This window comes from Pseudopipra pipra, chromosome Z, assembly GCF_036250125.1.
Source record: "Pseudopipra pipra isolate bDixPip1 chromosome Z, bDixPip1.hap1, whole genome shotgun sequence".
Classification (NCBI taxonomy): domain Eukaryota; kingdom Metazoa; phylum Chordata; class Aves; order Passeriformes; family Pipridae; genus Pseudopipra; species Pseudopipra pipra.
Genome location: NC_087581.1, coordinates 9165287 through 9188305, shown reverse-complemented (window position 1 = coordinate 9188305; position 23019 = coordinate 9165287). Strand labels below are relative to the sequence as shown.

General features: G+C 47.9%; 1 protein-coding gene across 1 annotated transcript; it reads left to right on the top strand.

Annotated features, from left to right (window-relative positions):
* Positions 1 to 720: 720 nt before the first annotated feature.
* On the top strand, positions 721 to 22743 carry VCP (valosin containing protein). Its single transcript, XM_064642721.1, has 17 exons — positions 721 to 860; positions 5755 to 5866; positions 6245 to 6417; positions 8205 to 8347; positions 11445 to 11575; positions 13279 to 13410; positions 13811 to 13913; positions 15638 to 15771; positions 16028 to 16163; positions 17175 to 17287; positions 17910 to 18074; positions 18179 to 18301; positions 19366 to 19578; positions 20279 to 20587; positions 21455 to 21610; positions 21894 to 22048; positions 22284 to 22743. Exons 1-17 carry the CDS (start codon positions 844 to 846, stop codon positions 22387 to 22389), a joined length of 2421 nt encoding a protein of 806 aa, XP_064498791.1. The 5' UTR covers positions 721 to 843; the 3' UTR covers positions 22390 to 22743.
* The last annotated feature ends 276 nt before the right edge of the window (positions 22744 to 23019 follow it).

The window sequence follows — 23019 nt, the reverse complement described above, 5'->3', positions numbered from 1 at the left end:
CTGGAGAGGGACTTTTGAAAGAGACATGGAGTGACAGGATGGGGGGGTGACTGCTTTAAAGTGGTAGAGGGCAGGGTTAGATGAGGTTTTGGGAATAAATTCTTCCCTGTGAGGGTGGTTTCCCCCAGGCACAGGTTGCCCAGGGAAGCTGTGGCTGCCCCATCCCTGGCAGTGTTCAAGGCCAGACTGGATGGGGTTCTGAGCAACTGGATCTGGTGGAAGGTGTCCCTGCTTACGGCAGGCGGTTGGAACCAGATGATCTTCAGGGTCCCTCCCATCCCAGGGCATTCCACGATCCCACGGGCAGGACCGCGGGAGCCCCGGGTGGCGGGAAGGGCTCCGCGTGCGCGCCCCGCCCCTCCTCATTGGCCCTTCCCTGGGGCACCGCCCAATCGCGGGGCGCGGGCGGTCGCGGGGGCGGGACTTCCCGCCCGCATGTTCCCGTCGGTGGCTCTTTGCCTTTGGCCACCCGGGCGCTGTCATTCAGCTGAACGCCGCGCTTCGATTGGCTGCGAGGAGCGGCGCCTGGCCCGCGGCGATTGGCCAGAGGGCGAGTAGGGGGCGGGGGGAAAGGCGGAGCGCTCACCCTTTTTTCTTTCCCCACCACCCATTGGCCAGGGCGGTGGCCGGGCGGAATTTCCGATTGGCCGGCGCAGGCTGTTGCTAGGCAGGGCAGGCGGCGTGGGCGGGACTCCCGCCGCCGATGAGTCGGCGCTGAGGCTCAGCCAGCGCGGACGCCCCGGACCCGCCGCCCGCCGCCCGCGACCCCCGCGACCCTCCGGACCCCCCGCCCGCCCCGCGGACCCGCCGCCCGCCGCCCCTCGCCCCCTTCCCCGCAGCGCCATGGCCTCGGGATCCGAGTAAGTGCGGCCCCCACCGCCTCCCCGCGGGCTAGGCCCTGCCGCGGCCTGGGCCCGGCGCGGCCCGCCCGCCTCTCCCGGTGCGGCCCGCGGGCCCCAGGCGGGCGGCGGCGGCGCCAGGACGGGGCTGGGCCGCCCCCGCCGCCCGCACCGCCACGGCCGGGCCGCGCCGGGAAGTGTCGAGTCATGGCGGGGGGGCGAGGCCAGGCCGGGCCTCCCGCAGGGCCTTGCCCGGGCCCGGGGCCGCCGGGCCCCGCACCGCGGAGGGCTTTGTTTCCCGGCCTCGTCCCGGGCACCGCGGGCTCGCCGCGGCCCCCGGGCCGGGGCTGGCGAGGGCCTTGGCGCTGGCCGACGCCGACATGTTGTGCCGGGCATGGCCGAGGCGATCGGCGGTGTTTTCCTCTCGGGTGTCCGGCCTCGCTCTTCATGGCTGTGCTGAGTTCCAGGCTGAGAATCGTCTTCTGCTCTCCTCAGAAATGAGTAACAGCCCCTCCTCGCAGCCCACGTGCCCCTCGAGAGGAGTAAAATAGAACCGAAAGATAAATTTTCCCCAAAGCAGGGATACTCGAAGTGACTTTTTGGCCTTGCCAGAGGCGCTTTTGGTCCCTTTCGTGTCCTTTTGCGTGTGTTTTTCTTTCCTTCTGGCACTCCTGGAATCCGGACCTGCTTGGTCCTGCCGGGTCAGTTTCAGCGAGGTGTGCCAGGCATTCTGTGGCCATGCTGGAAGTGACATTCCCAGAGCCCTGCTGAGCAGCCGAGCAGGGTGAACAGTGTCTTTAAAAGGGGATTGCTACGTTAGCAAACTTCTTCTCGGCCGAGTAGGAACCAGCAAAAGTTACTTTGCAGCTGGGACGGGGTTACTTTTTAGATGCCATTTTTTGTCCCTGCTGCTGGCAGCCATCTTGCTGAGCCGAGCCTTAGCACGGCAAGTAAGCATTCCAAAAGCTCAGGGAGTGTGGGTTCTGAAGGGATTCCTGTTTTCCTGTGCCAGCCTGTCTGAAGCAGTGTTGAAAACTTGGCGTCTCCAGCACGAGTCTGAACTCACCTCGTGGTTGTCTCGTTTCAGTAAGTGACTGCAGTCACCACATACCTCAGGCACCTTGCTTGTGGACAAAACTGTATTTATGAATTTTTTTTGTTCTTGAAAACCTGCCTGGGAAAGGCAGTTTAGTCTTTTCTTACCACCCAGATGTTCAGGGTGGTAAGAAACTGGTCATGGTAAGAAACACTCTCCTATCTGGGAAGTGATTTCATAAGGAGGGTTATAAAAAGCCAGGCCAGCACGCAGAGGGCATGGCAGTTTTCACTTTTGTTTCCGCAGCTGGAATCATTCTGAGACAGTGACTTTTTGCTTATTTTTAGCACAGACTTACAGGAACAGCTTGTTTCCTTACTTTAAGCAGGGCTTTTGAGGTTGGTTGTTGTTTTCAGGAGGATCACTGATTGGTAGTTACCTTCTGCTCTGACTCTTCATACCCTCCCCTGTGATGCCTCTGGGTGTTATGTGCTGAATGAGGGGAGCTCTGACACAGAGAGAAACTGTGGAGTGATGTGAGTCCATGAAGTTGTGTCAGGAGAGGTTTAGGTTGGATATTAGGAAAAGATTCTTCACCTAGCGGGTGGTTGAGCAGTGGAACAGGCTCCCCAGGACTGTGGTCACAGCACCAAGCCAGACAGAGTTCAAGAAGTGTTTGGATGATACTGTCGGGCATGTGATGTGACTCTTGGGGGAGTCCTGTGCAGGGCCAGGGGTTGTGCTCGATGAGCCTTGTGGGTCCCTTCTGGCTCTGGATAGTCTATGATTCTCTAAGTTGTAGAAAGTCCCTCTTCTCCTTCCCTGTGTCAAATGGGTCTGTTGAACTGCTTTACTGAGGGAGGAAAGTGGGCTGAGAATGTGAACAGGGAACCCGCTGTGGTTGGCCTTTAGTGCTAATACATATTTGCTTCAGTTTTATGGATGTCTTGCACTTTGTGTACAAGCTGGGCCATTCACTGTGCTGAGCACTGTGTCCTCTCTTCTGGCCTCTGTCTAGGGGCAGCTTGAATTTCCTTTCAATTCCAAAACAGCTCTAAAGCTGCAGTTTGTGTTAAGTTTGTCTCTTTGTTGAGTCAGGGAAAGAAAGGAGTGAGAGGGAAGGTGTGTGAGGGAGCTGACAAAAGGAGTGGGTCAGGGAGATGATTTGGAGGGTTTGCACTAGGCTCTCTCTGATAGAAAGCTCACTGAGGAACTGTAAAAATTACCTAGGTTAGCTGTCTGTCCCTACCCTTTGCTGAAGCTTGCCAGCAGGAGTAGGAAAATTGGCAGGAGAGAGCCCCAACCCATGCCTTAGGGTTTCCTGATTGGTATTTTCTGTTCATGCTGCCCTTCCCACAAATGTCAGGGTTTGTCTGAGTGTGGTTGAGGTGCACAGATCTGTTTGGCCCTGTCATTTCAGCTATAGCAGGAGGAACCCCCAGAGAGATACAACAAAGGTAAATGGTGATGGTAACAACACTGTAAATTACTGATGGAAGATGGGGAGTGCTTGTCTGTCCAAGTGCTTACCCTTATCTGCAGGAGAAATAACATCATGCCTATCTGACTTGTAATTTTGTAGAACTTTTGTTTTTATCTCTGCAGAACTGTCGGGTCAGAGCACTGAAACTGACCCCGCGCATTTGAATGCCTCCATGCTGTTTCTTGGAGACTTTTATTCCATTTTTAATGCCTCCAAGCTTTTCGATCGCTCTTAAGTGCACTTGACATTGATCCAGCCCTCCCTTCTTAGGGAACTGTAGGTCCAGTTCTTCCATACCAAAACTTTTTTCTCACGTTCAGCAGAACCAAGTGGACTCTTGCCATGTTCTTCATCACTGCCGCATGTTGGGAGATGTCCTAACTTTCTTTCCAGTTTCCTGCAGCTTTTGGTTTGTGGACAGTTTTGGTTGAAAAGCTTCCACTTGCTGCCTGGTCCCTTTACAATTTATTTTTGATCTTATGTCCCAGGCTGTTTTCCAGGCTTTGTGGCAGTCCCTGTGTCCCCAGGGACAGCCACCCGGTTCCAGTGACAGCTCACGTAGCTGGAATCTGGCAGCGGTTTCTTATCAAAAGGCCTTTGGATCCACATTTCGTGGTCAGGGGGGTATGTGTTACATTCACACTTGGAACAAACCAAATAGGAGTATTGTGTCTCCCTGGTGTCCCTTACCTCAAATTTTTAAATCTTCCTGCTAAATTAGTTTCCAGTGGCCAGGAGCTAATGCTGAGGCAAGGTCCTTACAAGTTGGTTGTTGGTTTTATGCACTGCTTAACCACAACCTGGCCTGAAAATGTATTCAGTTTCCTTACTGCTCTTTTGGTTTTCCTGGAAATCCCAGACTTTTTAGGACTCTAACGAGACCACATTTTAGATTGAAGATGGAATTCATAAGCTCCTTCCAGGATGTATCCGGCAGCCTTTCTCGTGTCCTTTTTTTGTTCAGAGACTAGATCTATAATATCTTCCCTCCTTCAGTCTGCAATGAAGAGGGGCAAAAAGGTAACTTTCCCGGTAGTGGCAATCCAGGAAAGATATGTTTTGCAACTTCCCCTTTTGTTCACTTAAAATAATGTTGCTTGTCATTTGCAACATGTTTCCTGTGCTGCTCAGATTTACGGGAAGCTTGAGAGCCTCTTGGAAACAAGCTGGCTGCCCCCACAGGCTTGCTCAGTATTGTTTCCCCTTTTATGTGCTGGAGGAAGGAGCCAAGACCATGTAGCCTGTCTTGGAAAAGCCTCTGTGTTGAGGAGCAGGGGTAACATCACACTGTAGGTATGTCACCCCTCTCTGATGGACTTCTAAAAATGCAGTGAACATGCCAAATGATGCCCAGCTGCCATTTCCACTCAAAGTTTGGTTTTTTTTCTGGTCATTCTATCCCTAAAAGAGCGAAAGGAAGCCAAAGTGTTATGACTCTCACCATTGCCCACAAAGCTCCCTGCTCTTTGCCAGTGCTTGCTGCTTGCTTAGGGCAAATTGTTTTCTTTGTCACAATCAAGTCAAACTGTGCAAAGTTTTCCATTCTGACACTGGCACATCTGGAACACTTGGAGAATGTAGCCAGGTTCTCCCCCACCGAGGGAAGACACAACAGTCCACCCTTGTTGTGTCTGGCTAATGTACAACTTCCAAGAGCTCCTCCAAAATCACTTGGTTCAAATTCATCTTCTTTCCTAGAGTGAATTATTCTCTGTATTAGATTTTGAAGGAAAACAGTTAATAACCTGCCTTTCTTCCCTTTCCTCAGTGTTTTGCTTGCCCTGTTTTATCAAGGTGAATGAATTATCTCTTGTTATTTTTTGTGGTGTCATAGGCTAGAGCTGCAGTGACTCCTGTGAAGGTATTATGGAAAGGTGCTTATATCCTAAATAAAGACCCGGAATCATTTTCTATGAGCACTTGAATATTTATATTAACTTGCTAGGTTTAACTAATAAGCCTCGGCAAGCTAACCTCTTACAGCTCTTCCTATCAGGAGAGCTGCATCATTGTCCTTTAATTCCCCTATTTATCTGGGATTTCACACCAAATAGACTTCAATTTTTGTTTTGTTGGCAGTGTTTACATGTGATTTCAGATGAGTCTGAGTAATTCTTTGAGGCAGAACATCTTACAGTCAGCAACATCTCACTGGCCACTTCTTTTCATAGATAGCTTCATAGCTATTTCCATTTGAGGCTCGTAGTTATATTTACTGACGGAAAACATTGTCTTTTGAACTCCTGCAGCTGGCCCCTGGTAAAAAAATGTTCCTTTTTGTCCTACAAACAAGTGTAATTTCTAAAAGACAAGACAACAAAGAAACTTATAGGAAATGGGGGTGGCTGGACAGGACCAGTGTCACTGAGCCTCATGGGTTGTGTTCTCTCTCCCAGCTCTAAAGCGGATGACTTATCGACTGCTATTCTGAAGCAGAAGAACAGGCCCAATCGGTTAATTGTTGATGAAGCCATCAACGAAGACAACAGTGTTGTGTCACTGTCCCAGGTGCGTCATCTGTAGAGGCAAAGCATTTAATCTGGTAATTTTGCAAGCTGTTGCTGTCTGTTAACATGAAATGTAACTTTGCAACATGACTACAAGTGTTTGTGTCGGAAGCTACAGCTGTCACAAGGGAGGGAGGGTTGTCTTGTTTCTCTTCAGTGATAAAATGTTTTTTTGAGTCTCGATTTGTGGGATTCAGTTGGGCTTGTGCCCTTACTTTGGCTTCGGGATTAGTTCTACACCAGCATAGTGGGAGCCTCTGTGCTTGTGGATTCAGTATATCACTTCCAAGGTGCGTTTTCTGAAGTCAAGCAACTGTCCTTCAAATGCTTGAATTCCTGTTTTGTCAAAAGCTTGTTCTAACGCTCTCGCTGTTTACAGGCAAAAATGGATGAACTGCAGCTGTTCAGAGGAGACACTGTCCTGCTAAAAGGGAAGAAGAGGAGAGAAGCAGTCTGCATTGTTCTGTCAGATGATACCTGCTCAGATGAGAAGATTCGCATGAACAGGGTTGTTCGCAACAACCTGAGGGTGCGCCTGGGTGATGTGATCAGGTGAGGACACAATGTTACCTGTGGAAGGAATTAGCAACACGGTAATTGATCTCGTAGTATCCGAGCTGCCCTATGGCAAAAAGAAGTTAGAACTTGCTAGAGATAAGTGGCAAAAAGAATGAAACAGTCAAATAGCAGGATTAAAAATCCCCCAAGAATGCTTATATTCCAGTTTCTGTTGTAAAAAGAATTTTAAAATTAGGAACACTTAAAAAACGTTGCAGGGATTTTGTTGTGCAACACTTACAGAAAGCAGAATCACAGGATGATTTGGGTTGGAAGGGACCTTAAGAGTAGTAGGAAAGCTTTGAAGTATGGATCTCGGCTTACGGGAGACAGGTTCCATTCTGTGATGGGAGAGGGGAGAAAGGGAGCATGTGAACATTTCCCAAACATAAAAATGGTAGTATGCAGTCTTAAATATGAGAGGGCTAACAGCTCCTCCTCCTGAGCACTGTCCCAGTATGGAATATTCTGCATTTTCTGGGCAAGTTGGAGCCTGGTTTCTGACACTAGACTTTCTTAAGTGGTGTCTGGAATAATCTTTAAATGCGAAATATTTTTCATACAAACTTCACAGATGAGAGAAATGAGGCCGTTCCACCCATCTCTCTACCACTAAAAAATGTAATTTTTAAACACCAGTGTGGTTGGGACACAGTGGTGCTTTGTGCCTGTCTGTGGATTTAAAATAGAGGTAAATCCTTACTTTAAACTGATGTGAGGTTACTGTTGGAGTCTCTTCTAGTGTGACAGCCTGTGCTCTCCTCTGTCGGCACTGTGTCTGTAGTGGTTCTCAGCCTCCCAAATGTGTTAACAATTGTCTTGACTCGTGAGGTGAAGGAGTTTTCAAATCTTTTGCCCTCAAAGTTTTTTTTTTGCCAGTCTTTAACTGCTTACTGTGCCCTCGTTTCTGCCAAGATCCAGATTCGTGCTAATCGCTTCCTGATTGTGATCTGTCAACAGTTTTCCTTCTGGGATAGTATGTCTTTTCCTTCACCCTTTTGCTATGTCCTCTCTGTAAGGCATGTGGTATCTGTTGGGATATGTGACAAAAGTCACATATGAAAGGCTGTGTGTTTAGCTACAGTTCCACACAGGCTTCTCTTAGCTGGCAAAGCCGATTTGAGCTTTCTACCATTGCTTGATACTTTGAGCTGTGGCTACAGTAGGCTGTTTTACCTCACAATAGTAACTGTAGCATGTATTTTAAAAGGGGGAAAGGGCCTCCAACCTTTAACCTAATTGTCAGCCCCCACAAAGTGGGATTGACAGACACCTGGCTGCAAAGGTGTTTACCCCTGGTTGGTCCTGTGAGAGCCTTTGCTCAGAAATCAGGTTTGTCAGCAACAAGAACCCTGGTCTCTCTAGTAAGTGAGAGAGAGAAGGAACAAAGAGTTTTCCCCAGCTCACTTTCCATGCAACTGGTTCTTGTGACTTGTGACTATTGCAGGTCTTTAGGCTGCATTAGTAATGTGTGAATATGCCTTGGGGACAGTGAGTGGGGCTGCAGGAGAGCAGAAGGATAGGAAGAAAGTATGAAACTCCCCAGTGGTCTTGGACAGGGCTGAGAGGAGTGAAGGCAAGTGTGTGCTGTGAAGACTAGCCCTTGGTGGTGTGATTTTTGCGGTTTCAGCATTGAAATGTTCTTATGCAGGTGGGAGGTCTCACCGGGACTTGGTGTGGTCTTTGGATGTACTTTCCTGGAAAGGGGGCATCACTGCCTTCTCCAGACTCAGGTGTAAGTCCAGCATGATGTGGCTAACTGGCATTTTCTTCCGTTGCAGCATCCAGCCCTGCCCAGATGTGAAATATGGAAAACGTATCCACGTGCTGCCAATTGATGACACGGTAGAGGGGATCACGGGGAATCTGTTTGAGGTCTATCTCAAGCCCTACTTCCTGGAAGCCTACAGACCCATCAGGAAAGGTAATAGTGCCTGTCATTGAAGTCCTCATGGCAGCAACTGTGAGCTAGTCCTAAGACTGAATACAGAGAATTTCTAGAAGCTTGCACAGGTTAGATTAGACCGACATCTGTAGAGTGAGATTTGTTGGTGTTGATTTAAATTTTCCCTAATCTTCAGAAGGAGCTATTGCTGCTGCTGGCTGGCAGAGCAGTTTGATAGCTCTGCTTTTTTTACCTGTCTAAAATGAGAGATTATCAGAAAAGGCTTAAGTGGGACTGGGAGAAAATTTCATGAAACTAAGTTGCTACCTTTTGATGGAATTGGGGAGTTGCCTGCATATTAATGAGTTGTTTGGGTGTGTGTAGTGCTTACCTGGTTTTCTCAAAGTTCATCCTCAATTAATATGGTAATCAGAGGGGAATCGGGTTCAGACTCCCAAATGTGGAGTGGTGGAGATGGCTGCTGCAAGGTGGTGATGTGCATATAGCTGCCATAGAACTTATAATATGCAGTATTATATAGCAATTAACATAATACAATTTAGTTAATTTCCTACTCTCACCCAAAATCAAATCACCTTGAGCCATAAATTGTACTTCCCCATCCTCCCACATCACCCACCAGGTGCACGCAGGTCCTTGAGGAAGAGCAGAACCACGGATGGGCTTGCCTTTGTCTGAGGCAGGAGTAACCAAGACTGTTTTCCCCATCCTGTTTTTTATGTGAACTACAGGAACTTTATCCCCTTCTACAGTACACAGAAGTGTTGGTTGGGCAGGGCCAGTCACCAGGTGGCTTTTGCTAAATGTGTATGTGTTTGATGGTCCTACCACCCTTTGTGCTTGGTGTAGTCCTGAACAGTCCACTGAATCATTTGATTTTCCAGAGGCTGGTGCACGATTGGGAATGTGATGCACCCTCTCAGTGCCGTGTCTCTGGGACTGGAGTAGCCTCAGTGCCTGATGGTTTGTCAGATCCAAAGACCTTCTTTTCCTCTGAGGGTATGGAATAGTGTTGAACAAGGTTCCGTGGGCCTGGGCCAGGTCCCAGCACACTGCAGTGATCTGAGTCTCTCTCAAACTGCCAGCATGACAGCACACCTTTTTCCAGATATTTTACTAGTTTTTCAGGACTGTACACTTATTCAGGATTGAGATACCAAAATGTTGGAGGTAACCACTGTCTTAGTTGCTTTCCCATACTATTCCACACACCCTGCCACTCATAACTATCCACGCTATGAACACATCTCTGGCTGATGTTTTAAATACTGTTAACCTTAAACAAGACCTGAAGCACATTCTGCAACATGCTGGTTCACAGCACCAACCGTGACAGAATTCCAGAAGCCAGAAGTGTTTGGACAATGCTCTCAGGCGCATGGTGTGACTCCTGGGGCTGTCCTGTGCAGGGCCAGAGGTTGGACATGATGATCCCTGTGTATCCCTTCCAACTCAGGATATTCCATGATTCAGTGATAAGGACCAGCTTGGTTTCAGGTGTTTTGAAAGGATATTAAAAATCTTTCAAATTCTCAAACGCTACTTTAGTCAGCCCGAAGGAGAAGGAAGACATCGGGAGGGAGGGAGGAGGTGTAGCAAAGGTGCAATTACCAGTAGTTCCCAGTGGATGGCTCCCGAGGAACTCAAGGAGAAGCGGTGCTCAGTGCAGGTACCAGATTTGCTTCCCTACCAGCAATTCCATTGTATCATAAGGCACTACTACGAAGAACAACCCGATGATAACCTTTGCCCAGGCCCCAAGGACCATAAATATCACCCCAGGGAACAGGTACAATAAAGTGTTAAAAAATACACCCTGAGAACAGGTGCAAATCTACATTGTCACCAGCTACTGATACAATGAGTGCCTGCTGGGATCTATCCTTGTCTCAACCCTTTGTATTCCTGTTGGGTGCAAGAAAGGAATGTTTTCCTTTGACCCCAGCAGGCAAATAAGTATCACGCAGCCACTCACTCATTCCCCGCCCAGCCACGGGATGGGGAGGAGATCAGGAAAAAAGTAAAAATTCGTAGGATAAGAACAGTTTAATAACTGAAGCAAAGAAAAATGTAGCAATAATGAAGATTATAGTAGTAATTGTATTGGAAAAGGGTAGTGATGAAACCCAAGAAAGGCAAGTGTTACACAACACAATTGCTGACCACCTGCTGACTGACGCCCATCCCATCCCCCAGCAGTGCTTGGCGTTCCCCAGTGAAATCCCCCCAGTTTATATACTGGGCATGGCATTCTGTGGTGTGGAATATCCCTTTGGGCAGTTCGCTTCAGCTCTCCTGGCCATGCTTGCTCCCAGTTTTTTGTGCACCTGGTCCTCGCCAGAGCATGGGACACTGATAAGTTCTTGGTTCAGGGTAAAGACTGCTGAGCAACAACTGAAATATCAGTTTGTTATCAGTGTTATTCTCATAGAAAATCCAAAGCACAGCACTGTATTTACCAGTTACTAAGAAGAAAATTACTTCTATTGCAGCTGAAACCAAAACAAGTATACCAGTTTGCACCCTGACTAATTTCCCTTCTTCAGAGTAATTTAAGTAATAACTGGGAGGGTGTGGAGAGAACCAAATGCACTTTTGGGGTTATGCTCGTAGCACTTCTGCTGTAAATAGGTCTGAATACACTACAGACACAAGCTGAAGTTATCCAGGGTCTGTAGCCCAGTTTAGCCAGGAGTCATAGTGTTATTTGTTACTCTGTTTCTGTATACAAACAATTATAACTAGTAGCAACTAGTTATAATAAATTCAGAATGAATGTTTATTAAGTTAGGGCTTTCTGCCTGTTCTAGAAATTTTAAATTGAAACTGAATGGAAAAGAAATGTGATTCCTTGCCTTTGTGTTTTGTATTTGGGCTGGGTGTTCTCTTCTATTGTTTGCTGTTTCGTACTGGATGAAATTTGAGAACTTAAGCAGTGCTTGGGTGGTCACAGTAGATGCAGATCTGGAGTTTAACACACAGAGCAGTGTTACAAATGCTAGCAGTGTCTGCTTGTGTAACCCCTTTCCTTGAACTCTGGGGCTGCTGATGGTACAGGGGTCAACATTTTGGAGATGTGGGTTGCAGGAGGCCACTGATGTGTGGGATTTTACAGGTGACATCTTCTTGGTGCGTGGAGGGATGCGTGCAGTGGAGTTCAAAGTGGTGGAGACAGATCCAAGCCCTTACTGCATAGTGGCTCCAGACACAGTGATCCATTGTGAAGGAGAGCCCATCAAACGAGAGGTGAGCAGAATCCTGCCATGTGGTTCTCCTGCTGAATCTCCTCTGTCCAAAGTCTGTTTCCATGGCAGTGTTTGAGGGCAGCAGTGTTTGGAGTTCCTGTTTTGCCATTTTCTATATTGAACATAATGGCTAGAAACTCTGTTTTCAGGAGATAAACTGCTGCAGAAGGTGGTCAGAGAAATGTACTTCCATTGTCCTTCTTCATATGCTGAAGGCACCAGGGTGTAGGGTTGCTGATGAGAAGCATGCTTTGGCAGCAGGTCTTTTGCATCTGCTTCCAGATACCTCATGCTGGAGGTATCTGGATACCTCAAGCTTAGGTACTTCTTTTAATTCCAGTGTTCCCTTGATCCATAGCAGGGAGAGCTTATAATGTTGCTAAATTTCATGCCACGTGAAAAGAAAGCAATTGGTACTTTTTGAATGAGAAATTTGAAATCCCAGAATGATTGACTTTAAAACACAAAACATGTTTCCCCAGTCCCTTTAGGTGTCTAGCCTTGAGTGTTGCAACCTTAAGGCAGCCTGAAGGGCCTGTCTGACAGGTCTTGGTCACCTTACTGTTTAAGAGTAGGAAATGAGCTACGGTAGATGCATAATTCATAGAATAAGTGCCTTTTTTCTGCTTGAAAATAGAGTGAGTACTGGTTTGTATTTAGCTGTCTTCATCTCTGTGGCACTTGTGAGGCTGCATCTGGGCACCCCATGAATCCAATTTGGGCCCTTCAGGACACAGCAGTGACAGATAGGAGCAAGTTCAGCCAAGGCAACCAGAATGATGAGCTGGAGGTCAGAGGAGGGACTGGGGTCATGGAATGGTGCAGACTGGATAAGGGAAGGCTAAAGGGCAGGCTTCCTGACAACTGCCTGGTGGGAAGAGATAGATGACCAGGTTCTTCTGAGTGCTGTACCCAGGGACAGGACAGAAGCACTGGCATAAGCTGGACCAAGGGAAATTGCCAGTAGATACTAGGAAAAATGTTTTCCCCAGCCCTGGAGCAGGGCCCAGAGCGGGCAGGAATCTCCAAACCTGGAGACCTTCAGTGCTTGATAGGTCCAGCCCTGCTTGAAGTAAGTGGGGCTTGGACTGAGCCCCTCTGAGATTCTAGACTGTTATTTTATTATTTTGGTGTGGCCTAATATTACAGATAACTGAGACCAGTGTAGGTTTGGACAGCTGAATGAATGGATGCTGTGAAGAAAGGATTGGTTACAGTTGATCTTATCCATATGTCTGGATCTAACATTCTGTGCTGATTGGAGTCAGTCCCAAAAGACAATGCTGCATCTGCGAACTGTGTGTCAGACAGACCATGTCAGGTAGTTAGACATAGCACTTACTGTTTAAGGAGAGAGTATATTTTATACTGATGTTGTCTCTTATTACTTCTGTTAGCCCCATCAGAGGGTCACAGAGCTTGTTTTGTGCTAGAGTCTGTAGGGAACCTGGCAGCAGAGGCTGTCATTCCAGAAGGTGGGCTTCAGTGAAGTCTGAGTACGTGCAGGCAATTCCCTTTGTATGTCTGGGAAGACAGAGCTAAGAAACAATGGTAGAAGACACCAGGAAGACTTGAAAGTGAGAATCTCAAGACAGGCAAGAAATGTCTACAAGTGAAAATCCATATTCTTGGCTTCTGTAGACTGGGAGGGGTTGTTGAACTATTGTTTTCACTGAAATGTTTAATGTGTTTCCTTCTGGGTAGGATGAAGAGGAGTCGCTGAATGAAGTGGGCTACGACGACATCGGTGGCTGCCGGAAGCAGCTGGCTCAGATCAAAGAGATGGTGGAGCTGCCCCTCCGACACCCTGCTCTCTTCAAGGCCATAGGAGTGAAGGTACGTCCCTGTGTGCACCAGCTGGATGAGTGGATCTCTCCAGGATGGAGGTTTAGGAGGCACTGGGGAGGGGAATAAGTAATCTGTGTTGGCTTTTTTTTTTTCCCCTATTTTGATGCTGGTGTTAGAAGAGTATTTGCTTACTTGTTCTGGACACAGACTGAAGCGCTGGCATCTTGTAAAGGGAGTGATGCTTGAGTCAGAGCTGCCAGTTACTGGCAAGGTTTTTGTTGTGTGTTATGTGAAGTATAAGGGTGTTGATAGCATTGCTGCGATGGCAGCTGTTGCATGAGTTTGCATCACAATTTCAGACTGGCTTTATCAAATGCTTACAGTTTCACTGTGAAGCTACTTAAGCATTCAGATACTCACCACCTAAGCCTCTGGCCTTTGTTCTCAGCCTCCACGTGGGATCCTGCTGTATGGTCCTCCTGGCACTGGTAAAACACTGATTGCCCGAGCGGTGGCCAACGAAACGGGGGCTTTCTTCTTCCTGATCAACGGTAAGTTTTGTGGCTGCTTTGGCCCCAGATCTGCTGTGTGCTCATTCATTCATCTTATGGTACAGAATGATGTTAATAGGGCATGCTTAGAGCCACATTGTCTCCCTGACATCCTTCCTTACCTCTTTCAAGTGGGCCTCTGGGGACACTTGAAGGCTGTTTGTGTGGAAGCATCTGTAGTGGCACTTCCCTGAAGCTTGACTGTGCTGTAGCAGGACGCTTGGAAGATTGCAGTGTGACACAGGAATTTGGAGTCATTCTGTCTGTTCGTTTATCTTGTTGAGGGCAGAGCTGGCAAGGTTTCTGTTGCTCCCATCATGTTCCATTCAGAAAAGAAGCTGCTGTGGCTGTGGCTTTCTTTCCCCTCAAGTAAAGTATAAGACCTGTTTTGTTTCATGTAAAATTAATTGGAAGGAACTTTCCAGAAAGCTATAATGAATTCCTTGGGATGTTGCTACAAGTGACATAACTCCTTTTGATAACTCCCCTGTAGCAGCTGAGGTGGCTGCTGGTTGATATCTAGTAAGGGCCAAATTCTGGATTTTCTGCACTGCTTTTCTGTCCTATTTTAGTCAGTGCTGGCATAACTGAACATTTTTACTGAAGAAGTGCAGCTTTTCTTCTCTGATTTCAGTCTTGTAGGCCCGTGACAACAACAGCAAAGGAGAATGTAACACAGCACAGCACTGACCAGCAGTAGGGAAGTGACTTGCTTTGTATCTCAAGATAGTGGATGTAGATGGGCCTGTTTCAGCCATATGTCACCCTTGTCATATACTTCCTCAAGTGTGTGCAAGCTGTCACTGAATGCTAATGCACCAGCCGTTTCTTCAGACACTGGTACATCTATTGCATAATAAAAATAACATTGTCAGAGTTAGCAATGCATTCTCTGTCTGCTGGTCCCAACTCTGAGCTGCAGGCAGTGTTGTAGACAGAGCTGGTATGAACTGGTGAGTTACCTGTAATGAAACACTCAGAGTACTTGCCTACACTCGTGGTGGCTTGGAACCTTAGTGCTCCTGAGAGTCAGGTTTCTTTTTCTTGGGTCCTTTAGAAGCATACTTTCTGTTCATTGCCACTCCCATCAGCATGATGCAAAAATCTGTAAACTTTCATTAGTGTTCAGCAATTGTAGATGTCAGAGGAATGCTGTCTTTCCTTTTGAGATTGATGTGCTTGCACACTGTTTTTTATTTAACCTTTGAGAGGAGATGGGGATTGTGGTTTTGTTTGTTCGTGTCTGTTTGATTTAATTTTTTAAACTCATTTATAGGATCATACAAAGGTAAATGTGTATCTGTGTAATATAAGCTAAAGGTGGCTTCACAGAGCTTTTTCCCTCCCTACCCTGATAATTCATCACCATATAATTTGATTGCTTCTCTTGCAAGCTAGGACTGGCATTAACTGTGTGTGGTGGCACATTACAGAGAAGCTCACCAGGTGTGAAATAGGGTAAGGAAAGAGGCAGCTAAAGGTAGCTCATTGACTAGTGCTGCATTCTCTTAGATTAAACTGAAAACACCAAAATAATGATAGAAAGTAATTCTGCATGCTGGTCTTGCCTTTCAGCTGCAGATTTAGTGAACTTGATTGATAGTATTTGCTTTGGCTTGAAATATAGATTGTCCCATGTGGTCGTTGTACTAAAAAAATTCAGCTGTATGTTTTTGGGGCTAGCTGCCTCTCTTCTCGTTGCCACAATGTTGCTATTTTTTTAGGTCCCGAGATCATGAGCAAGCTGGCTGGTGAGTCTGAGAGCAACCTGAGGAAAGCCTTTGAGGAAGCAGAGAAGAACGCTCCTGCCATCATCTTCATTGATGAACTGGATGCCATTGCTCCTAAAAGAGAGAAGGTAAAGAGAGCCTGTAGAGAGCATGCCATTGCTCCTAAAAGAGAGAAGGTAGAGAGAGCATGTCCTTTTTGGTAGCAGCTGGCACAAATCTCTGCATTTGACTACAGGATAAAGCAGTTGGGTTGAGAGTGAGCAGGATCCTATACAGTTCTTGATGTTTGTTACCATCATGTTGTATCTGCGTGCCCTGGCGCAGTGCTGGCTCCCCTGCTCCTTGTAGAGCTGTTGGTGTAACCACTGCTTTCTCTCTGCACAGACACATGGAGAGGTGGAACGTCGCATCGTGTCTCAGCTGCTGACCCTCATGGACGGGCTGAAGCAGAGAGCGCACGTGATTGTGATGGCAGCCACCAACAGACCCAACAGCATCGACCCAGCGCTCAGGAGATTCGGTAACACACCTCTTCTTGTGTGTCACGTACTTTGTTGCAGGCCATGCCTCAGGGGCCCCGGGAGGATTGAGCAGAAATTAATGCTTAACACTTCCTGTGTGTTACATAAACTACTGCCCTGTCTCCAGCTGCTTGCTAGGAATTAATTTCTAGGCTTCCAGCCTTTGGTGCCGTTTTCTGTGCCACATTAGGTGAGAGCTTGTAGAAATAATACTTTGAAGTGGAAAAGTGTGCTAGCCTCTCTTAGGTGAAGCTATTTCAGGACACGCTTAAGGAGTAAATGCCGGAGGGCATGTTCATGCCTTAGACTGCAGAAAGCTCTGAATGATCTATTTATCTGTCTTTTATTAATGAGAAATACAGTAGATTCTGAGATTCAGGTGTTCAAAACAGTGCATTGGGAATGATGGTCTGGTGTGTGACCACTTGGTAGAGTCTGTCAGGTGTGTAGGGGCAAATGGCCTCTTAAATATGTAGTGAGCCATTTGGAAGCACAGCCATGACTAGAGGAAAAATACAGGTGTACATACCTGACTAAGTTAATATTGTGGTGATACCCTGGTTTCCTACCTCTCTGGTTTCATGTGTTTGACTGCTTGGGTACTGCCGTGAAAGTTCTGAAAAATTAAATCTCTCAGTAATTGTGACCTCTTGTGATAAAGGCACAAAGGTAGAAATAAACAAAAATTTGTCATGGTATCTTGGTTTGGGGAAGCATAATTTCCTAAAAGTGAAACTTAGAAAAAATTACTAAATGAGCAATGCTATGTGTCATATAATCCTGAACACTAGCTAATACACTAGTCTCACTTCCCAAATGGCTAAAGTCTTTCCTTCTCCTGTGACCTGTCTCTGCTACTGTGCTGTTAGATGCTGCAGAGAAATGCAAAGCTCTGGCAGTTTCAGAAGTTGTTTGTGGCATGTCATCACGTTGTTCAGTCAGAGAAGGCAGCAACCTCAGCTCCTCTGCTGTGCAGAATCAAAAGCTCAACAAGTGTTTGTACTCCCCAGGTCGCTTTGACAGAGAGGTGGATATTGGTATCCCAGATGCCACTGGGCGCCTGGAGATCCTGCAGATCCACACAAAAAATATGAAACTGGCTGATGATGTGGATCTGGAACAGGTGAGTAGTGTGCTATTAGGAAAGCTTGTCTCATTCCTGGTGCTCTTGTTTTGTAGTGGGAGAGTTGTTAAGGCTTGACCACGTATATGTAGTTGCTCGATAAGGGCAGCGTGAAGCTGCAGTGAATGTGTGACCTCTGGGGTTCCTTCTGGCTGGTGTACCAGTGACCAAAAGCCCTCGCTCACTAGTAAAGAATGGCATGGCTAGGTGAAACAAATATGTATCATTCCAATCTGGAAGTGCCTTGCCACTGTCCTCCTGGCTTTGTTTGCTGTGGTGTTCTATTTAAAAGGGCAGCAGGCTCGAAACAGCTCCCACACAGCTGGGTGAGCACTGTGGTACAACTGGACACCATCTGTAAGTTGGATGGTGCCTGTCATCTCTGTCCTGAATAAAGAACTGCAATGCTCAGGGTTATCTTTCTGCACACCATCTGAATTCCAGATGCAGTTTTGATCTCTGGTAGGCAGTGGAACAGCAGTGTCTTTGCCTGTTAAACATGTGGTAGCACTTGGATCCGCAGGAAAGCCCTGGTGTTGCTGTCCTACATCCAGAGCTCTGCACCTCCCAGTGTTGACCTTGCGTGTATCCCTGTGAGTCATAGTCAGTGCTCTGCTTTCAGGTGGCAAACGAGACCCATGGCCATGTTGGTGCTGACTTGGCTGCTCTTTGCTCAGAAGCTGCTCTTCAGGCTATCAGAAAGAAGATGGATCTCATAGACTTGGAAGATGAAACCATCGATGCTGAAGTGATGAACTCGCTGGCTGTGACCATGGATGACTTCAGGGTAATGCAGGAGTGCCCCTCTTTCTTCTGGGTGCAATTGCTTCTCTGAAGCAAGTAAAACATTACATGCTAGAATTTATATAATGCTGTTTCTTGTATTGACAGTGGGCTCTGAGCCAGAGCAACCCTTCTGCTCTTCGGGAGACTGTGGTGGAGGTGCCACAAGTTACCTGGGAAGATATTGGTGGTCTAGAAGATGTAAAGAGAGAACTCCAGGAGCTTGTACAGGTAAGGCTTTATGAAAGATTTTTTGCTTAGCCAGCTTGAAAAATAATTATGATAATAAAATTCAGAATGTCTTCAGTTTCTTGTTTGGGCTGCAAACAGGGTAAATGCAGGAGCTTTATGGTATCTGCTTGTAATGGACTATAAATACCATGCTGTTCCATCTTAGTAAACTTGGAGAGGAGGGTGCTGGGAGCAGCATCAGGCTTCCCTGAGCTGAGTCTACAGTGACATTTTGGGTGGGTGTTGTGCAACATGCAGAAATCCACAGTTCTGCTTCTCCTAAGTGGAGACCAGGAGTGGGACCACTGCTGAGAATCATCTCACATGGTGGCTTTATCTGCCAGGCAGTGGATGAAGATGCTCCTACAGAGAGCCTTTGAAGGGCTCCCCATCAGCCTTAGCACAGGGACAGGTGAGAAGTAATTGCAAAGCCCTCTACAAAGGGAAAGGCTGGGACAAAAAGTCATGAGTGATCTGTGGAAGCTCCAGGTGTCTGTATGGGCATGATTTGGTTTGATACATTCTTGCTTTCAGTTGGCACTGTAGAAACATCCTGTCTGTGAATAAAAGAATCTAAATTTTCAGTCTAATTTTCTGATGTTAAAATCATCACCTGTCTGTGTCTGACCTCATTGCTGAGGATAAAGGCTCACATCAGACACCTTGCCTGTCTCTGGAGAGCAGAGCAAATAGGTTAGGTAATGAGCTGTTCCCTTTTGCTTCTACAGGGCAGAGTGAAACTGAGGTTAAGTGTGCTGGAAAACTACCTGAACTGGTACTTAGTTCCTAGAGGTAAAGGGGTTATTTAGGGCAGCTTTCCAACTTAGCCATGGTGCTTTTGAAAAAATGGACCGGTGTCCACTTAAAAACTGCAATGGCACCAGGCAGTTTCTTGTGTTTAACTCAACAGACATCTCAGGTAGTGTTTCTGGTAGGCAGAGAACCCAAACTGAATCAGAGAAAGGTGTTCTTGCTCATGGCAGTGGATTTGGACTGTCCCTTCCCACAAGGTACAGGCCTGTTCTGGCTCATCACAAGAGGTTTCTTGGTTTGTTTTCCTTCAGTATCCTGTGGAGCACCCAGACAAGTTCCTCAAATTTGGCATGACCCCATCAAAAGGGGTTCTCTTCTATGGGCCACCTGGTTGTGGTAAGACGCTGCTGGCCAAAGCCATTGCCAATGAATGCCAGGCAAACTTCATTTCCATCAAGGGGCCGGAATTGCTCACCATGTGGTTTGGTGAGTCTGAAGCCAACGTGCGCGAGATCTTTGACAAGGTAAGTGTTTCTTCTACTCCCCATGCTGTGTTTGTGCTGAGGTTCCCTCAGAACTTTGTCTCCACCACATCTATCTTACTGGCCTGGTTTTTTTTTGTGTCTTCAGTGTTTTTCCCACTTGGCCTGAGAGCAGGTTGAAGAATCCCTAACCTCCCTGGGCCTGTGTGCTGGTGTTAAAGCTCTCTCATTGTGAACAATTTTTTTCTGTATTTCTCACTGGGATTTTCTTTATGGCTGTGGTCTCTCCTCCTCTCACTGCACACTGTGAAGAAAGATCCAGCTCCCTTTCCCAATAACTATGCATTAGGTAGCTGAAGACAACGATTGGACTTCCCCCTTCCGTTGGATATATCTCACCTGCTTGTGTGCCTGAATAACCAGTTGACATCCTCAGGTGCAGGAAGAGTTCTACTCCAGCAAAATGGCTCCAGTTTTCCCTCTAGTCACTGGAGTTTGTACTCTTCTGCCTGGTTCACAGTTCTCCCACTTTGGCAAAATTCAGCTTGTTCAGGAGAATTTAATGGAGGGTTTGTGTGGCAGGGAACTACTCTGAAGCAGCTCTTCCAAGCTCTCCTTGTGGCAGCAGTGCTCTGGTACTCCTCTGAACTGTGTTAATGGTAGAGAAGGCTTAGTGTGGAGTCGGCGTGCCCCTTTTTGAGAGGTATTAGCAGAGAATAATGGCTCCCATTGCTTTCTGCAGGCTCGCCAAGCAGCCCCTTGTGTGCTGTTCTTTGATGAGCTGGACTCCATCGCCAAGGCCCGAGGTGGGAACATCGGCGATGGCGGCGGTGCCGCAGACCGTGTCATCAACCAGATCCTGACGGAGATGGATGGCATGTCCACCAAGAAAAATGTTTTCATCATCGGTGCCACCAACAGGCCAGACATCATCGACCCGGCCATCCTGCGCCCCGGCCGCCTGGATCAGCTCATCTACATCCCCCTGCCTGATGAGAAGTCCCGGGTTGCAATTCTTAAGGCCAACCTGAGGAAATCACCGGTTGCCAAGGTAGGATCTGTGCCCTGACTGTGTCTGGCTTGGGTTTGCTGTGTGCTGCTCATGTTCCTCACAGGCTGGGGACAGCACAGGGACCTGGAGGCTGATCCATGTGGTAGGGTGGAAGAAGAAGCTCGAGCTCAGAGCCTAGGTATCAGCAAAGCTAGGTGCTGGTGTGCAACCACAGCAGGTCTCCACACGTAGTGGAGTTCTGCTCACAGTGCAAGATCAGAAAAGCCTGTTATGGTGAGATGGAAAAGTTTCTGGTACTCTGAAAAAAAAAAATCCTGTAGAACACAGGGTGGGGAAATTGAAATTGAAGAGGAACCATTGCAGTGAGCTGTTGTTGAACCCTGCCATAGGCAAGAGCTGTGTCCCTTGCCTGGGGAGAAGGAATAATGCAGCTGAGAGTTATTCAGAGAAAAGCAGGCATGAAGTGAGAGCCCAAGCCTTTTCATGCCCAGCTTACCTTTTTAGGTGTTGTTGGGAAGGAAAGTTTCAAAGGAGGTTGCTGTACTACCCTCTCAGCCGAGTGGGAGGAGGAGAGCTCAGTTGTCTTGGTCTGCCTGCGCCCCATCTCTATTTCCAGTCTGATGGTGTTTTGTTTAACTCCTCATGCTGAGACCTGAGCAAATCATATCCTAAATCTGCAAGTGCAGAGGCATTTACAGCCACCCCGTGGATTCCTGGTGGGTGTGAGGAGCATAGCCTGCTTTCATGTGTGGTTAACGTTTTCCCAAAACCAAGAATCTTATCAGCTGATTTTTCCAAAATTGTCCATAGTTAAGGCAGCACCTTCGGATCTGAAGACACCTCTCTGTCACCTGAGGATGTGAGGTGTTAAGGAAAGGCCTCTCTTGCTTTTGTGTTTTTCACTAGGATGTCGACCTGGATTTCCTGGCTAAGATGACCAATGGCTTTTCGGGGGCTGACCTGACAGAGATTTGCCAGCGTGCCTGCAAACTGGCCATCCGTGAATCCATCGAGAGCGAGATCCGGCGAGAGCGTGAGCGGCAGACCAACCCCTCTGCCATGGTGAGTGGGGCTCATGTATTCCTCTGGCATCCTCGGGGATGAGCGGGCTCCTGCACGGAGTACGGAGCTGGAACACTTCCTTCTCATCTTCTGGGAGGTTGAGGACCCTGCTCAGGGGCCTCATGGTCAGCACTTGCTCAAAGGAGGCACCTGCTGCAGCCCTGACTCATGCCTGCCTCTCCAGCCCCTGCCATGGGGGTAGTATTGGAGCATCCTGGCATGGAGGGAGGCTCTGGATGGCCCTTGGGCACACGATTCACCTGGTCCCTCTGTCCTGCTGTAGGAGGTGGAGGAGGATGACCCGGTCCCCGAGATCCGTAGGGATCACTTTGAGGAGGCCATGCGCTTTGCTCGCCGCTCTGTCAGTGACAATGACATCAGGAAATACGAGATGTTTGCACAGACCCTACAGCAGAGCCGTGGCTTTGGCAGCTTCAGGTACCTGTGGGGTGTGAGGGGCGGGTGGCACCTAGTCAGCTTTCTAATGGGTTCTGGGCAACAATCCCCTTTTCCACTCGGAGTTCCTGTTCTCCCCAGTGTGTACAGCACACATTCCTGTTCCCCACAGCGTGGTGAGTGTAGGCTGTGCTGCAGGAGGGAGGGGATGGCGTTGAGCTGCGAGGAGGCTTTTGAACAGCATCTCTTCTCTCCCCTCCTGCTCTGCTGCACACAGGTTCCCCTCAGGCAACCAGGGCGGCGCCGGTCCGAGCCAAGGCACGGGAGGTGGCAGCGGGGGCAACGTGTACAGCGAAGACAATGACGACGATCTCTACGGTTAACTCGCTGTCCTCGGTGGACCAAACTCCACACCAGGCCACGTTGTACAGGGAAAAATCCAATGTTCAGTGGACTCTTGGCTTCTTCATTCCTCAGTCAGAACAGTGTAGCTGCACGTCAGACTTTGTACAGGGGATGTTTTCTGCAAACACAAATCCAGAGTGGTGTTCAGTTGGGAGGCAGACAGTGAATTAACAAGGAAGGGGAACTGACTTAATTTCTGAGAAATTTCTGTTCTAGTTTATGTGGCAGAATCAGCAGCTTTAGCAAAAGGGTACAACGCTAGCCTGTATTAAAAAAATAAAACCCCACGAAAAATAATAAAAAAAAATTAATAAAAATCCCACAAAACTCTAGCCAGGCCCCAGCAGTTCCTTTGTGTGGTGCTGGCACTGTCTAAGCCTATGTCTCTGGTGCTGTCTGAGCACTCCTTGCTCCGGTGGAGTCCATCTGTCCATCTGTATATGTGCTTTCCTGCTGTGCTCAGGGCTGCTGTTCATGTGTAACTCCTCCTAGCTCTGCTAATGGGAGAAATGGCTTTGGCAGGGTCTCTGCCCTGCCCTGGCCTGGTGGGAAGTGCCGGGTAAGAGCCTGGCAAGCAGGTACCTGGTGTTGCTTCTTTGAGTCTGGCC